The following is a 19859-nucleotide window of genomic DNA, read 5'->3' as shown; positions in this document are numbered from 1 at the left end:
ATTCGATCGGGCTGCTGGTGCTCCCTTGCAACTGCCAGTGCAGGCGGTCACTCCTCTCCCCTCCCCCCACCTTTCCTGTCATGCACTACAACAGCTTGTTCTGAATGTGCACGTAAAACCCTATAACCTGACCTGACCTGAGCTCACCAAATTAAAAAATGTTGAGCTTTCAACTTAAACCCTGCTTGTCCACAGATGCTAAATTTTAAAGTTCATAGTTGTTTGTTCCACAGCACCACTAGAGCACATTCATTTATTGACTAATCGTGTGTTATTTGACATTCATTTATTGACTAATCGTGTGTTATTTGACATTCATTTATTGACTAATCGTGTGTTATTTGACATTCATTTATTGACGAATCGTGTATTATTTATTAACTAATCGCGTATTATTTGACATTCATTTACTGATGAATCGGGTATTATTTGACATTCATTTACTGACTAATCGCGTATTATTTGTTAACTAATCGTGTATTATTTGACATTCATTTATTAACTAATCGCGTATTATTTGACATTCATTTACTGATGAATCGGGTATTATTTGACATTCATTTACTGACTAATCGCGTATTATTTGTTAACTAATCGTGTATTATTTGACATTCATTTATTAACTAATCGCGTATTATTTATTAACTAATCACGTATTATTTGTTAACTAATCATGTATTATTTGACATTCATTTATTAACTAATCGTGTATTATTTGTTAACTAATCGCGTATTATTTGACATTCATTTATTAACTAATCGCGTATTATTTGACATTCATTTACTGATGAATCGGGTATTATTTGACATTCATTTACTGACTAATCGCGTATTATTTGTTAACTAATCGTGTATTATTTGACATTCATTTATTAACTAATCGCGTATTATTTATTAACTAATCGCGTATTATTTGTTAACTAATCGTGTATTATTTGACATTCATTTATTAACTAATCGTGTATTATTTGTTAACTAATCGCGTATTATTTGACATTCATTTATTAACTAATCGCGTATTATTTATTAACTAATCGCGTATTATTTGTTAACTAATCGTGTATTATTTGACATTCATTTATTAACTAATCGTGTATTATTTGTTAACTAATCGTGTATTATTTGACATTCATTTATTAACTAATTGTGTATTATTTATTAACTAATCGCGTATTATTTGTTAACTAATCGTGTATTATTTGACATTCATTTATTAACTAATCGCGTATTATTTATTAACTAATCACGTATTATTTGTTAACTAATCGTGTATTATTTGACATTCATTTATTAACTAATCGTGTATTATTTGTTAACTAATCGCGTATTATTTGACATTCATTTATTAACTAATCGCGTATTATTTGACATTCATTTACTGATGAATCGGGTATTATTTGACATTCATTTACTGACTAATCGCGTATTATTTGTTAACTAATCGTGTATTATTTGACATTCATTTATTAACTAATCGCGTATTATTTATTAACTAATCGCGTATTATTTGTTAACTAATCGTGTATTATTTGACATTCATTTATTAACTAATCGTGTATTATTTGTTAACTAATCGCGTATTATTTGACATTCATTTATTAACTAATCGCGTATTATTTATTAACTAATCGCGTATTATTTGTTAACTAATCGTGTATTATTTGACATTCATTTATTAACTAATCGTGTATTATTTGTTAACTAATCGTGTATTATTTGACATTCATTTATTAACTAATCGTGTATTATTTATTAACTAATCGCGTATTATTTGTTAACTAATCGTGTATTATTTGACATTCATTTATTAACTAATCGTGTATTATTTATTAACTAATCGCGTATTATTTGTTAACTAATCGTGTATTATTTGACATTCATTTATTAACTAATCGCGTATTATTTGACATTCATTTATTAACTAATCGTGTATTATTTGACATTCATTTATTAACTAATCGCGTATTATTTGACATTCATTTATTAACTAATCGCGTATTATTTGACATTCATTTATTAACTAATCGTGTATTATTTATTAACTAATCGCGTATTATTTGTTAACTAATCGTGTATTATTTGACATTCATTTATTAACTAATCGCGTATTATTTGAGATTCATTTATTAACTAATCGTGTATTATTTATTAACTAATCGTGTATTATTTGTTAACTAATCGTGTATTATTTATTAACTAATCGCGTATTATTTGTTAACTAATCGTGTATTATTTGACATTCATTTATTAACTAATCGTGTATTATTTATTAACTAATCGCGTATTATTTGTTAACTAATCGTGTATTATTTGACATTCATTTATTAACTAATCGCGTATTATTTGACATTCATTTATTAACTAATCGTGTATTATTTGACATTCATTTATTAACTAATCGCGTATTATTTGACATTCATTTATTAACTAATCGCGTATTATTTGACATTCATTTATTAACTAATCGTGTATTATTTATTAACTAATCGTGTATTATTTGTTAACTAATCGTGTATTATTTATTAACTAATCGCGTATTATTTGTTAACTAATCGTGTATTATTTGACATTCATTTATTAACTAATCGTGTATTATTTATTAACTAATCGCGTATTATTTGTTAACTAATCGTGTATTATTTGACATTCATTTATTAACTAATCGCGTATTATTTGACATTCATTTATTAACTAATCGTGTATTATTTGACATTCATTTATTAACTAATCGCGTATTATTTGACATTCATTTATTAACTAATCGCGTATTATTTGACATTCATTTATTAACTAATCGTGTATTATTTATTAACTAATCGTGTATTATTTGTTAACTAATCGTGTATTATTTATTAACTAATCGCGTATTATTTGTTAACTAATCGTGTATTATTTGACATTCATTTATTAACTAATCGCGTATTATTTGACATTCATTTATTAACTAATCGTGTATTATTTGACATTCATTTATTAACTAATCGCGTATTATTTGACATTCATTTATTAACTAATCGCGTATTATTTGACATTCATTTATTAACTAATCGTGTATTATTTATTAACTAATCGCGTATTATTTGTTAACTAATCGTGTATTATTTGACATTCATTTATTAACTAATCGCGTATTATTTGAGATTCATTTATTAACTAATCGTGTATTATTTATTAACTAATCGTGTATTATTTGTTAACTAATCGTGTATTATTTATTAACTAATCGCGTATTATTTGTTAACTAATCGTGTATTATTTGACATTCATTTATTAACTAATCGTGTATTATTTATTAACTAATCGCGTATTATTTGTTAACTAATCGTGTATTATTTGACATTCATTTATTAACTAATCGCGTATTATTTGACATTCATTTATTAACTAATCGTGTATTATTTGACATTCATTTATTAACTAATCGCGTATTATTTGACATTCATTTATTAACTAATCGCGTATTATTTGAGATTCATTTATTAACTAATCGTGTATTATTTATTAACTAATCGTGTATTATTTGTTAACTAATCGTGTATTATTTATTAACTAATCGCGTATTATTTGTTAACTAATCGTGTATTATTTGACATTCATTTATTAACTAATCGTGTATTATTTATTAACTAATCGCGTATTATTTGTTAACTAATCGTGTATTATTTGACATTCATTTATTAACTAATCGCGTATTATTTGACATTCATTTATTAACTAATCGTGTATTATTTGACATTCATTTATTAACTAATCGCGTATTATTTGACATTCATTTATTAACTAATCGCGTATTATTTGACATTCATTTATTAACTAATCGTGTATTATTTATTAACTAATCGTGTATTATTTGTTAACTAATCGTGTATTATTTATTAACTAATCGCGTATTATTTGTTAACTAATCGTGTATTATTTGACATTCATTTATTAACTAATCGCGTATTATTTGACATTCATTTATTAACTAATCGTGTATTATTTGACATTCATTTATTAACTAATCGCGTATTATTTGACATTCATTTATTAACTAATCGCGTATTATTTGACATTCATTTATTAACTAATCGTGTATTATTTATTAACTAATCGCGTATTATTTGTTAACTAATCGTGTATTATTTGACATTCATTTATTAACTAATCGCGTATTATTTGAGATTCATTTATTAACTAATCGTGTATTATTTATTAACTAATCGTGTATTATTTGTTAACTAATCGTGTATTATTTATTAACTAATCGCGTATTATTTGTTAACTAATCGTGTATTATTTGACATTCATTTATTAACTAATCGTGTATTATTTATTAACTAATCGCGTATTATTTGTTAACTAATCGTGTATTATTTGACATTCATTTATTAACTAATCGCGTATTATTTGACATTCATTTATTAACTAATCGTGTATTATTTGACATTCATTTATTAACTAATCGCGTATTATTTGACATTCATTTATTAACTAATCGCGTATTATTTGACATTCATTTATTAACTAATCGTGTATTATTTATTAACTAATCGCGTATTATTTGTTAACTAATCGTGTATTATTTGACATTCATTTATTAACTAATCGCGTATTATTTGACATTCATTTATTAACTAATCGTGTATTATTTATTAACTAATCGTGTATTATTTGTTAACTAATCGTGTATTATTTATTAACTAATCGCGTATTATTTGTTAACTAATCGTGTATTATTTGACATTCATTTATTAACTAATCGCGTATTATTTGACATTCATTTATTAACTAATCGTGTATTATTTGACATTCATTTATTAACTAATCGCGTATTATTTATTAACTAATCGCATATTATTTATTAACTAATCGCGTATTATTTATTAACTAATCACGTATTATTTGAGGTCAAACATTTGGTAATTATGACAAGCAGTTTTCAGAGGAAACCCGCTACATTTTTCCATTAGCTGGGCCCGTGCTTATAAAACTTAAAGTCTAGACTTTAATAAAGTCTAGACTTTAACGTAATGCTATTTGAATGGCGTTGCCATGACGTTAAAGTCTGGACTTTATTAAAGTCTAGACTTTAAGGTTTATAAGCACGGGGCCAGTAGAGGATCATTTATATACAGTTTCCCACAGACAGGACAGCACATATCACAGCCTTTGATACACCAGTCATGGTGCACTGGCTGGAACGACAAATAGTCGAATGGTCTCACTGACGGGGATCAATCCTAAACAGATTGCGCATCAGGCAAGCACTTTACCATTGGGCTATATCCTGAATCCACATTAAAAACAAATCAGGGAATGGGACCATAGAGGAGGTTCAATTCTGCGATTAAAAGCACTTCAGGTGAGTGCTCTAACAACTGAGCTAAAACCTGCCCCGATCATACGATATTGTAAAACCATTGTAGTGATAAGATAGTTTCGAAAATATGGGTGCTGGAATTCCAGATACACACAGACAAATGTGCCTCTGTGTTACCTTTACAGAATAAAGCCAAATTGAACATCCTATGTCATTAACAAGTTAGTCTGTTTATGTACCTCGGCTTTCTGTAAAGCGGTCGTGAAGTCATCGGGTTCTGGTGACGTGGAAACACTACGATGTTGGGACGATCGGCTTCTACAGGAAAAAAGAAAAAAGAATAATCATTTGACAAAACACTGACAGGTCAATAATACATGATCAAACACTGTTGCACCATATAAATACTCAATCCTTAGACGAGGCACTAGATAGAGATTCATGGAATCAACCACTATTGTGCCAAACATCCATTCGACTGCATTGTGCAGAGATACGGTTTTGTCATTCAAGAGTTGTTACTAATGCCTCGATTGGTCTGACCGATATCATGTGTCTTAAAGGGACAGAACCCAATTTTTAAACAATAAGGCATATTTTTCACTATTAGAGCCATTTATGATCATTGAAATCACACATTGTTCAGATTATCCATTTTTGTACAACCGAAATGTTTCTGGTCATCCTGGTGTTTCTAATAGCACAAAATGCATTTTTCATATTTTTAAAAATGCATGTGCATCTGAGAAATAGCGGTTATGGAGTCAAGTTTTAGTCTATTTTGTAAGGGTATTTCAACATCACAGACTCTTGTTTGACTCTGTTCTATCTAAATTTGTTACAGATTTGTAAATTAACCAAACTCAGTGTCCATTTTTATTGGTTGAAACTAAGGTCTAGGTGAAAAATATGCTTTAGTGTTTAAACACTAGGGTCTATCCCTTCAATAAAAGTTGATGTTCATAAGGCCAAAACATTTTTTAATTTAAAAAAACAATTGATAATCACGTTGGTAGAGCCAGACCAATATTTTTGTTTATTATAACTCATGATGATCTAACCCCATTCAAAGTGGATGCAAAGCACCAGCCAAAACCATATTATAAGTTTTCAATGGAAAATAAGAACATTTTAGTCAAACAGCACAAAATCTAGAAATGTTAAAATGTGGAATTCCAAAAACTGAAAAACTTAATCATAAAACGTTTGTTTTGTTAAACACCCCTGGAGCACACCGATTGATTAATCATCGGGTTTTGGAGATAAAAATGTTGTAAATTTTGACATATGGTCTTATGGAGAGGAAACCTGCAACATTTCCCCATTAGTAGCAAGTGATCTTTTATATACACTATCTCATAGACAGGATAGAACATATCACAGCCTTTGATATACATGTACCAGTCATGGTGTACTGGTTGGATCGATCCCAGATCGACCATACATTATGCGAGCGCTTTACCACTGGGCACTAAACCATATCATAATTATGTTTTGTACAGAGAAAATGGAAAACCTTTGACAAACAGTGGAAAACCAGGAAACTTGGGATAAATCCAGAAAACGTAATCCTAAGCCTTCCACCCACCTCTTGCAACTAATAGAAAAAAATGTAGGTTTTCTTTCTAAGACTGTATATCAAAATTACCAAATGTTTCACATCCAATAGCTGATGATTAATAAATCTGTGTGCTCTAGTGGTGTCGTTACACAAACCAAACAATTGTTCAACCCACCTCTCTGAAACAGCTTCGTTGGCGTAGTTTATGACATCGTATTCCCCGACGTCGGCTACAGAGATTCGGTCTGACGGAATCGATATCGTCCTCTTGGCAGACCGCTCTGACGGTGGTCCACTGGCTGCAATTACAGAGATGTTAATAAGTCAAATCCAGTTTATTATTGACAACAAGATGATCAGGCTCGTCATGATAGGCCAGCATTAGGTGAATTTCATTGACTGTAATTTCTCTCATCCTCAGTATATGGAACAGAGCTATCCCATAAAAAAAAAAGCCATGTAAGAAATTTCTATCTTACATGGGATATCACGCTCTTGCGTTTAACATGACGTCGTTGGTAATATGCGACATCATATTAATGTGAGATGGTGACATGAGGTCATTAGACACAGTTTTAAATTAATATTTTGTTATTAAAACCTTCATTATAAAAACTATCTCGTTAATTTGTAGTATTAAATTTTATTTAACACATGAAACAAACATGGTATATATGATAGTGTAGTTTATTTATGATGAAATGGCCAAATAAAAAAGTTACTTGTTCAGCCATTTTTGTCTGTTCATGTAAAATAATTATTTATTTATTGAACGCATGAGAGAAAAAGACTCCATCATATGCGGTCATGTTGGATAGAAAAAGTACACCCTCGGTTGTGAAAATTTCGACCATGGGACTCGGCAAGCCTCATCCCAAGTCGACATTTTCACCACCTTGGATGTACTTTTTCTATCCCACATTCATGACCGCATACATGTATGATGGTGTCTTATAATATCCCCCATCTGGCTATATTTGAAGGCAAATAAAGGCAAAGAATAATATTTATATTCAAACATATTTGCAGATATGCCCATCCTTGATTCTACAGGGTTTTTTTTTTTTACTTCACCCACCAATATTACCCCCCCCCCCCACCCCCCATTAATTATTAAGTTTTAAAACAAAATAGCTGATATATAGATATATGCCCCTTCTTGGCTCCACCCACCAATATTTTAAAAGACCCATGAACTAGTTATTATTAAAATTTACTAGCGAATATGTAAATGTGCCCCTCCTTGACTCCGCCCATCTCTTGCAGCATGCAACCCTTAAAGGAGGGGAGAATTAAGGCATTTGGCCTGGTGTGCATATTCAACAATATATAATGCACATCATTGCTTTATATCAACAAGTATAATCGTATAGTTAATTAATAAAACGGTTAAATGTGACGGCTATTATATATAATGGGAGCAGCCATTTTGTACCATCCCAGTGAATATGCCCTCTGGCGAGCTGGTGGTTACGTAATACCTAACGTGTCATGTCAGGAATTAGTCTTCGAAATGAAGAAACAAAACATACCTGATTTTTGCAGATGCATTGTAATGTTCTGTAATAATATCCATCCCAGTAAGCCAGCACCAAGTATATATTATTTTTCAATACAAAATAAACCACCATTGTCAAAGTGTTGAAATAACTGTCTTATGTTTTGTACATAAATTAACCCAAGTACTGAAATAATAATCTGAGTGTTTTCTTGGTTAGTTGGTCTTTTCTTAATTATTGGGCATCGTGAGTGGTTGTTTTTGCTCGAACGTACCCTACCAATAGGTCTAATAATATGCATGCTTTTCTTAGGATTTTTTAAAAGAGTAAAATACTATAACTCCATTTCGTTCTATTGATGCGTAATTGAAATGTAATTAGTTAAATAGTTTATTATACTATCAAGACATTTATGTTGTTTTACAAGTCAGGTTGATGAAAGCGAAGCGCCTTGTCATAAATTAAGAGCGTTTGTTTACACTGTGCATAGAGGCGTTGGACAAAGCTGATGTCACTTCGCCCCAAGCTATACCACCGGACATCACAAAAACGAAACTAAATGGCTGCCCCCAGCAGGAATAATCAAGTTTTTTTATTAACTCTAAAATTACGTGTTTTTCATTTCTTAAAGTATCAGTATGTGTTGGTCATCCGGGTATGCATCTTTCCAACATTCAGGCTCATATTTGAGTTGATCCTCCCTTTAAAATGATTATTGTTATTAACGTACTAGCAGATACGTAAATGTGCCTCTCCTTGACTCCGCCCATCTCCTGTAGCATGCGACCATTAAAATGATTATTGTTATTAAACATACTAGCAGATATGCAAATGTGCCCCTCCTTGACTCCACCCATCTCCTGCAGCATGCGACCCTTAAAATGATTATTGTTATTAAACATACTAGCTGACATGTAAATGTGCCCCTTCTTGAAATGATTATTGTTATTAAACATACCAGCAGATATGTAAATGTGCCCCTTCTTGAAATGATTATTGTTATTAAACATACTAGCAGATATGTAAATGTGCCCCTTCTTGAAATGATTATTGTTATTAAACATACTAGCAGATATGCAAATGTGCCCCTTCTTGAAATGATTATTGTTATTAAACGTACTAGCAGATATGCAAATGTGCCCCTCCTTGAAATGATTATTGTTATTAAACGTACTAGCAGATATGCAAATGTGCCCCTCCTTGACTCCACCCATCTCCTGCAGCATGCGACCCTTAAAATGATTATTGTTATTAAACATATTAGCAGATATGCCCCTCCTTGAAATGATTATTGTTATTAAACGTACTAGCTGACATGTAAATGTGCCCCTCCTTGACTCCACCCATCTCCTGCAGCATGCGACTCTTAAAATGATTATTGTTATTAAACGTACTAGCTGACATGTAAATGTGCCCCTCCTTGACTCCGCCCATCTCCTGCAGCATGCGACTCTTTGAACGGATGACGTTGCGTCCATCTGCGTCCGTGACGATCTCAATGTCATCAGGTGACAGTGACTGACTGGCCAGCGCATCCAGCAACTCTGGACTAACCTCCGCGTCAAACGGGAAAGCGTCAGGCTCCTTACCTGCTGCCATGGCAACTGGAAAGGAAAAACACAGTTAAAACTGGGTCAGTGAATGTTTAGTGTAAAATATAGTTCAATAGAGGGAGCAGATTAAAGAAGATAAAGTGTGATTTTTTTTTAATGACACCACTAGAGCATACTGATTTATTAATCATCAGCTATTGGATGTCAAACATTTGATAATTCTTTTCTTAGAGAGGAAACCCGCTACATTTTTCCATTAGTAGCAAGGGATCTTTTATATGCTCTATCCCACAGACATGATAGCACATACCACAGCCTTTGATATAACAGTGCACGGGATGGAACAAGATATAGCCCAAAGGGCCCACCGAATCGATCCTAGACCGACAATGCATCAAGCGAGCACTCTACCACTGGGCTATGTCCTGTTCCACGAGGGGGTTAATGCAAGTGTATGTTTTTGAAAGTAACAAAAATATTAATAAAAATATGGCTTACAAAATTAAAATTTTTACCCAATGCTTTTAGGAGGGAAGAGGGATGGGATAGCAAAACAAATACAGTTTTGATGCATTACCAATTACTATTAAAGATACTAATAACTAATTATATTATTTAAAATTAATTTCAAAGAAATTAGCTCTTTTTTATCAGTACCTATGTTTATAAAACTTTATATTAGAATCTACAGACTAAAATCTATAATGAGGTTATGCCATGACGTTAAACATTACAAGTCATTGTTAGAACTTTGAGTGTACACTTTCAATTTTTTATAATATTTAAAATTACAAAGTGTCAATTGGCAGGATTCAAACCTATTGCACCGATTCACGTGACATTTGACAGCTCGCGACCTTAACCAGTGAGGACCTCCAGAAAATTGGAAGTCCAATTAACCATACACATGTAGTTAAAGGGACATTCCTGAGTTTGCTGCATTGTATGATGTTTCCGACTAATAAAATAGTTCTACAATTAAACTTACATATTAAATATATTTTCTTCTTTAGAATAGCAGTGTCTGTATATTCAATGTGTTTCTGGTCATTTTAATATTTGTAAAAAGCCCAAACTGGATTTTGTCTTCAAATAATTTCATACGTATAAAAAAAATATATTTTAGGAAATAAAATGAAATTTAACCTAGTACAAATATTAAAACGATCAAAAAAACATTTTAATATACATTGTACAGCCACTAATATTTTATGCAGAAAAATATATTTGTTATGTAATTACAATTGTTAAAAAGTCTCTGTTTGTTGGTAATATCTTAAAAATTGCAGCAAACTCAGGAATATCCCTAAAAGGAAATGTGCCATCAAACACTCAGTTTGAAACTAATGTAACAGTTTGAAACTAATGTAACAGTTTGAAACTAATGTAACAGTTTGGTATTTTTATACTGCAATGTTTTAAACAGCAATAGAGCTATAATGATGCACTTGGGAACTAACTAATAGTGCACCAGCAGAAACCCAGTAAATATACTATTTAAAAACACAAATTGTCAATTGTCAGTAGAGGCCAGCCAGATTTATACATCCACTGTGTTTTCACTCTACCTGCTGTAGTGAGGGACTGACGAATCAGATCTTTGTATTCCTGGGCGGTGGGGGCTGCACTATTTGCTCTCTGCCGTGCTATCTCATCAACCGCCTCCTGAAAAGTAGCACCATGTAAACTTACACACACACATTTTCTAACACGGAAAGCATAACAGAAAATTACTATTATAATTTTAGCACAATATTTCAAGGTTATTATTTTATTATTACCTTTTTAAAACTAAAAGTTGCAGCTGCTGACCCTTATTTTCGAGGTACGAACCTTTTCTCTTTCATATCCAGTGAACTGCTTGAAAACCAGACAATATTCATTGTCCATTTTTAATAATTATCTGTACTGAACTCAGCCTCTCAAAAAACCTTTTTAAATATCGATATTAATAGAATCTATCATTGTTGTGAGGTATAGATAAGGCTATTCCAATCCGAGGGACAAAATCATTTTGTCCTGAGGGTTGGAATTGCCTCATCTATACCTCACAATGGTGATTGATTCTTTTTCTCGCCAATTTAATTACAGTACAAAACATTAATTTTGTAAGCTACGGTCTGTTTACTGTCGAACGATTCGTATACATTTCACCTGAAAACTCATTTAATCATACGAGGAAAATATAGTCCACCTCATGCAATGTCCAATACTACCAATAAATATAAAATTGAAAATATTAATTTAACTATTTTTAAAACAATAATACAACATGAAATGGCAAATAGAATTTTAAAAACCATGAGTTGTGACATCAATCGCTGTAAAAAACGAGTTATGACATCACGTGCATGTAGAAATCATCTAGCCCTCATGTCGGACAGATTTATCTAGCACTCGGATCAGACAGATTTATCTAGCACTCGGGTCAGACAGATTTATCTAGCACTCGGGTCAGACAGATTTATCTAGCCCTAGGGTCGGACAGATTTATCTAGCACTCGGGTCAGACAGATTTATCTAGCCCTAGGGTCGGACAGATTTATCTAGCACTCGGGTCAGACAGATTTATCTAGCACTCGGGTCAGACAGATTTATCTAGCCCTAGGGTCGGACAGATTTATCTAGCCCTCGGGTCGGACAGATTTATCTAGCACAGTGCAAAAGCTGGATAACCCTGTCCAGTGGGCAAGAAAAAACAGAATCTCTCTAAACTCTACCCTACGAACATTTTACTGTATCCAGGGCCATACCCTAATCAAAATCCGGGAGGTGGGGTGGGGCACTACTTTTTATAAACAAATGAAACTCTATACAAATTAAACCCTGAGATGAGTATGCTATTTTCTGGAGTAAAAAAAAAAAGTCAGATTAGAGTAACTGACCCCCCCCCCCAGGAGGGTATACGGCCCTGGTATCTTAGTGTCAAGATGGCTTCGAAAATATGGACCATGGAAATTTATAATTGCCAAAAATACTTTACAATGACTAGGGTGAATGGTTGTAATAAATTTGACACATTAACAGATTCAATCCTGTTAAAATCAGCTCTCCCAAATCTGCTTTGGATAAGTCGATCAGCAGATCTAATACCAATGATGTTTACATCTGACAAATCAAAACACTGCTCTCTATCATTTGACTAATTAAAACACTGTTCTCTTTTATTTGACCATCAAACCACTGCTCTATCATTTGACCAATCAAAAGACTGCTCTTACCAAACAAAACACTGTTCTCTTTCAGTTGACCAATCAAGTAACTGCCGTCTTCAACAAATTACCAAATTAAGAAAAACTTATCACTTTTTAAAAACCAATCTATTAATCTATATAGGCCATAATTAAGCAAGTATATACATTGTAATTAATGAAGCAGATTAAATCAACTAAACATACAAAATATAATAAAATACATAAACAAAGGTTAGTAATAATATATTTATAGTAATACTACAAAGCACATTAAGATTAAAAATAATAAACTATTGAAAAAAACGTTTAATTAATAGTTAAAAATGAATCGCACATACCTTATTGGTAAAGAAATAAAAATGCATTTTGACTTGGATGAATTATTTGTAAATCATTTTAATAAAGGGTGAACATTTCACTCATAACAGGGTGCTTATTAATTACATGCAAGTGTCAATAAGTTCTCCCCTGACAAATGATTCTACGACTCTGACTCAATTTTAGTAATGTATTTTTTTATTTTTTTATTTTTGCAAACATTTAAAAATATTATTTTATTTTATTTTATTTTTAGAATAAAAAAAATTAAATATAATTAAAAAAACTGAGTTATAGAATTTTTGTTTTTATAAAAAATTTCTATAGTTTGGCCTGATATAACAAGACTCTAAAACTGTTCCCAATTTATTTCATGAATTTTTTTTGCAATACTGAGAATGAGACAGAGATAGCCATCAATTTAAAATGCTTTCGACTTACAGAGCCTATTTACTGACTAAAGTGACATATTATTTACATTCTCTTGATTAGAATACCAATGTCTGTATATCCAATGAGTTTCTGCAAATTCTGGTCATTCTAATGTTTGTAGGTCAAACTGGATTTCACCATGGAATAATTACATACATAACAAAATATTTATGTCTGGGAAACACAATGAGGTTACTATTTAAACATTCCGAAAACAAGAAAAACTATAAACAGACAGAGATATTCTAAACAAAACAATATATATAATAAGCCAAGTCAGTCATTAAAAAGTTACATTAGTCGAAAACAAACTCAATCCAATCTTCTTTAACAATCTTTATGATGTCTAATCAATAAACATTTCATTATACAGGGGAGGAAGTTAATGACACGGAGAAATCACTGATGGCGGCCATCTTGAATCTTACAGTGTTGACGATCTCCTGCACTGATTGGCTGCGGGACACGGATCGAGGCGGGTGTTCCTTCGTCCACAGCTCTGCAGCTTGCTAAAATTGGCGAGTTCACGGTAAAATTATAAAAAAATAAAATAAAATAAAAGCAAATCGTATGTATAAAATACAGTCAAGCCTTTGCAATTATCTGCTTGTGACAGTGTCGTAACAGAAGATTTTTGTCTTAGACAAGGCAAGAAAGCAATTGCTCCTCTGCCTAACTCTACTCCAATATGAGGAAAATGAAATATCATGTCCAGGGCTTCTAGATTATGATAGCCCCACTTCCATGGCTAGTGATATTCAATGTTGGGCTAGTAAATATCTACTATTGCCATGCCCGACAGCTAGTAAATGTTTTGGGTCAAATGTTGTAGTTACATGTAAGTCTATTTTGTAAATATAAATATCTTGCCCACACCCCAACCCTTCAATGTTAGTGTTTTAATTAGCTCTATCACCCTCTTTAGGTAACATATCTGATTATTACTATTATTTAATAAAATTGTATTAACTTAAAGTAAAGTAGGGCTGGTGAATTTTTAATCATGGGTAGTACATTTTTTAAATCACTGATCCCATGGCTAGTGGATTTTATGAAAATTCTACAAGCCTTGATCATGTCCCACTATATCCCAGCATGATAAGTATGTCCGCTATTGGCCCTAATATTCACCAGAAGCTTTGATCATGTCCCACTATATCCCAGCATGATAAGTATGTCTGCTATTGGCCCTAATATTCCCCAGAAGCCCTGATCATGTCCCACTATATCCCAGCATGATAAGTATGTCCGCTACTGGCCCTAATATTCACCAGAAGCCCTGATCATGGCATGATAAGTATGTCCGCTATTGGCCCTAATATTCCCCAGAAGCCCTGATCATGTCCCACTATATCCCGGCATGATAAGTATGTCCGCTATTGGCCCTAATATTCCCAGAAGCCCTGATCATGTCCCACTATATCCCAGCATGATAAGTATGTCCGCTATTGGCCCTAATATTCCCCAGAAGCCCTGATCATGTCCCACTATATCCCGGCATGATAAGTATGTCCGCTACTGGCCCTAATATTCACCAGAAGCCCTGATCATGTCCCACTATATCCCGGCATGATAAGTATGTCCGCTATTGGCCCTAATATTCCCCAGAAGCCCTGATCATGTCCCACTATATTCCGGCATGATAAGTATGTCCGCTATTGGCCCTAATATTCCCCAGAAGCCCTGATCATGTCCCACTATATCCCGGCATGATAAGTATGTCCGCTATTGGCCCTAATATTCCCCAGAAGCCTTGATCATGTCCCACTATATCCCGACATGATAAGTATGTCCGCTATTGGCCCTAATATTCCCCAGAAGCCTTGATCATGTCCCACTATATCCCCATGATAAGTATGTCCGCTATTGGCCCTAATATTCCCCAGAAGCCTTGATCACGTCCCACTATATCCCGGCATGATAAGTATCCGCTATTGGCCCTAATATTCCCCAGAAGCCTTGATCACGTCCCACTATATCCCGGCATGATAAGTATGTCCGCTATTGGCCACTAATATTCCCAGCCTTGAAGCTATATCCCGGCATGATGATCAGCCTTGTCCCACTATATCCCGGCATGATAAGTATGTCCGCTATTGGCCCTAATATTCCCCAGAAGCCTTGATCATGTCCCACCATGATAAGTATGTCCGCCTGGCTAATATTCCCCAGAAGCCTTGATCATGTCCCACTATATCCCAGCATGATAAGTATGTCCGCTACTGGCCCTAATATTCCCCAGAAGCCTTGATCATGTCCCACTATATCCCGGCATGATAAGTATGTCCGCTATTGGCCCTAATATTCCCCAGAAGCCTTGATCATGTCCCACTATATCCCGGCATGATAAGTATGTCCGCTATTGGCCCTAATATTCCCCAGAAGCCTTGATCATGATAAGTATGTCCGCTATTGGCCCTAATATTCCCCAGAAGCCTTGATCATGTCCCACTATATCCCGGCATGATAAGTATGTCCGCTATTGGCCCTAATATTCCCCAGAAGCCTTGATCATGTCCCACTATATCCCGGCATGATAAGTATGTCCGCTATTGGCCCTAATATTCCCCAGAAGCCTTGATCATGTCCCACTATATCCCGGCATGATAAGTATGTCCGCTATTGGCCCTAATATTCCCCAGAAGCCTTGATCATGTCCCACTATATCCCGGCATGATAAGTATGTCCGCTATTGGCCCTAATATTCCCCAGAAGCCTTGATCATGTCCCACTATATCCCGGCATGATAAGTATGTCCGCCTGGCCCTAATATTATTGGTCCCACTATATCCCAGCTAATATTCTGCTATTGGCCCTAATAGAAGCCTTGATCATGTCCCACTATATCCCGGCATGATAAGTATGTCCGCTATTGGCCCTAATATTCCCCAGAAGCCTTGATCATGTCCCACTATATCCCGGCATGATAAGTATGTCCGCTATTGGCCCTAATATTCCCCAGAAGCCTTGATCATGTCCCACTATATCCCGGCATGATAAGTATGTCCGCTATTGGCCCTAATATTCCCCAGAAGCCTTGATCATGTCCCACTATATCCCGGCAGGATAAGTATGTCCGCTATTGGCCCTAATATTCCCCAGAAGCCTTGATCATGTTCCACTATATCCCGGCATGATAAGTATGTCCGCTATTGGCCCTAATATTCCCCAGAAGCCTTGATCATGTCCCACTATATCCCGGCAGGATAAGTATGTCCGCTACTGGCCCTAATATTCCCCAGAAGCCTTGATCATGTTCCACTATATCCCGGCATGATAAGTATGTCCGCTATTGGCCCTAATATTCCCCAGAAGCCTTGATCATGTCCCACTATATCCCGGCAGGATAAGTATGTCCGCTATTGGCCCTAATATTCCCCAGAAGCCTTGATCATGTCCCACTATATCCCGGCAGGATAAGTATGTCCGCTATTGGCCCTAATATTCCCCAGAAGCCTTGATCATGTCCCACTATATCCCGGCATGATAAGTATGTCCGCTACTGGCCCTAATATTCCCCAGAAGCCTTGATCATGTTCCACTATATCCCGGCATGATAAGTATGTCCGCTATTGGCCCTAATATTCCCCAGAAGCCTTGATCATGTCCCACTATATCCCGGCATGATAAGTATGTCCGCTATTGGCCCTAATATTACCCAGAAGCCTTGATCATGTTCCACTATATCCCGGCAGGATAAGTATGTCCGCTATTGGCTCTAATACAGTGAAAACTCTCAAAACCGGACGCTCTGTAAACCGGACCCTCTGTAAACCAGAATTCCCTCAAAACCAGATGTTTTTCACGGTCCTTTTTTAAATATATGTGCACAAAAGAACCTCTCTAAACCGGATACCTCTTAAAACCAGACTTTTTACTGGTACCGAGGGTGTCCGGTTTAGAGGGGTTTCACTGTATTCCCCTGAAGCTCTGATTACTTGAAGAATGCAATTTCCTCCATGACGTTTTAAAGGAACACATTTCTTCATGCTCTAGGGTTTAAAACTAATTAAAGAGTGTAACAGATGAATTCATTATTCTGCCCAAATCATCAACATATAGATTTGACTGTACTTTATCTGACTATTATAAGTAACCAAAAGCTGTCCATATCCATGCTCCAAACATTATATCAAAACATCTTCGTATATGCAATTACGCACTATTATCATTAACATAAAATAGAAAATTAAATTTTGCAACTCGTTTTTTTTAAAGATTTCATTTGATAATACTTTTAACTGTATAATTGTGAATTCACGAACACATATAGCCAAGTGGTTATCAGACCAATCTTACAATATAAATATAATATATCAATGTTGAATATATTAAATAAAAAAGGTAACTGAATCTTAAATTTGCAAGCTAATTTCAAGGTACAATAAATGATTACTCAAAATAGGCAATATAAGTAACAGCATGAACTTATCTGGACAGCTTTTGTTAACATTTACTAAGATATGTTAAAAGCAATAAGTTAATAAGGTCTAAATAATAAACACATTCCTATTTATTACACTAAAATAATTTTTGAAATTTAATATAAGTTACTCCAGTAAAAGCAATATTATTAAGTTTGAATTCATCAATACCATGCTATATTTAAACTAAATTTACTTGTTATGTTTTGGCATGCTAAGTAAGCAAAATAAATTATACTTGACCTTCATTGTAATATGCTTGGTACATACGTGTATCTGTTGACTACAAACTAATTTGCTAGCTGTATGATGGAACTGAACATACATTCAAAAATTGAAACCAGTAAAAACAATTTAAAAAGCATATGGTGGCAACTGCAATACAAGTATAGTTGTTAGCTAAATATTTTGATTATAAACTAAATGAATATTCATGCTTAAGGACTAGGCATGCTGCAAATTCTAAGATGGCCATAATGGTGTTCCATAATTTATTTTTAATATATTGCATATGATGATAAGCTCTATCCTGTTATACAATTTACTCTATTCTGACTGGATAACATCTCCCCCCCCAACCCCCCCCCACCCACCCCACCAAAAAAAGAAGAAAGACATGTTTTATTTAACATCGCACAACACATTTTATTTATGGTTATATGACGTCAGACATATGGTTAAGGACCACACAGATATTGATAGAGGAAACCTGCTGTCACCACTTCATGGGCTAATCTTTCCGATTAGCAGCAAGGGATATTTTATATGCACCATCCCACGGCCTGTGATATACCAGTTGTGGTGCACTGGTTGGAACAAGAAATAGCCCAATGGGGATCGATCCCACACCAACCGTGCATCAAGCGAACACTGTACCACTGGGCTACGTACCGCTCCTCCACCCTCCACCCCCCAAAAAAAGAAGAAAAAGAAAGAGTTATCCACTGATAAACCCCAGAAGTTTAAAGGTCATGTGCTGTGGCTGTGGGTGAGAGTGGGTACCAGTAATTTTTGGCATGCTTCCATCAGAGAACTGTTCAAGCACACCTATGGTGGGCACAACCTCTGACTCTGCCAGAGAGCTCTGTCCATGACAGGTGGTTGTCATGTGCTGTCTAAATTTTGTTGCTTCAATTTCCCAAATAATGAATAATAACGGCAATTAACCTACAGGATAGCACATATCATAATTTTTGACACACCAATTATGAAACATGGGTTGGAATGGGAATTAGCCCAACAGGTCCACTGAGATTGATCAGTTAATCCTGCACCTTCGCAAGGATCTGAAAATGTCAGCCATTTTGTTCAACCTGAACCACATTAATGTGGACTTTACCCGAATGTCTGCCTCCAAATCTCTTCCCGCTTCCGCCCTGTTCAGAACACGAGCTGCGATTATCTGAGCGTGCCCAGTCAGGGTGTCCACTATTACTTGTTCGGAACCTGCTGACTCTGTAAGTAGATAAAGTTTAAAATAAATTTATCAAAAAACAAATACAAAACATACAGCACTGGGATCTCAGTGGGTTAAGAATCATAAAACAGTTTAAAATGAAACAGTCTTAAGTCTAAA

At 34.2% G+C, this 19859-nt stretch overlaps 1 protein-coding gene across 2 annotated transcripts in view; it reads right to left on the bottom strand.

Moving 5' to 3' along the window:
* The window catches only part of LOC121387809 (inner centromere protein A-like), a 99803-nt gene that overhangs the window by 43905 nt on the left and 36039 nt on the right, over window positions 1-19859 (bottom strand). For both annotated transcript variants that reach the window (XM_041519021.1, XM_041519022.1), the window contains exons 9-14: window positions 19623-19738; window positions 14288-14368; window positions 11484-11580; window positions 9757-9966; window positions 7039-7162; window positions 5542-5620 (exon numbers count right to left, since the gene is read on the bottom strand). In XM_041519021.1, the coding sequence (XP_041374955.1) occupies window positions 5542-5620; window positions 7039-7162; window positions 9757-9966; window positions 11484-11580; window positions 14288-14368; window positions 19623-19738 (707 nt within the window). The remainder of the gene's footprint in view (window positions 1-5541; window positions 5621-7038; window positions 7163-9756; window positions 9967-11483; window positions 11581-14287; window positions 14369-19622; window positions 19739-19859) is intronic.

This window comes from Gigantopelta aegis, chromosome 13, assembly GCF_016097555.1.
Source record: "Gigantopelta aegis isolate Gae_Host chromosome 13, Gae_host_genome, whole genome shotgun sequence".
Taxonomy (NCBI): Eukaryota; Metazoa; Mollusca; class Gastropoda; order Neomphalida; family Peltospiridae; genus Gigantopelta; species Gigantopelta aegis.
Note: the sequence above shows the minus strand (reverse complement) of the source record. Positions and strands in the feature narration are given on the sequence as shown.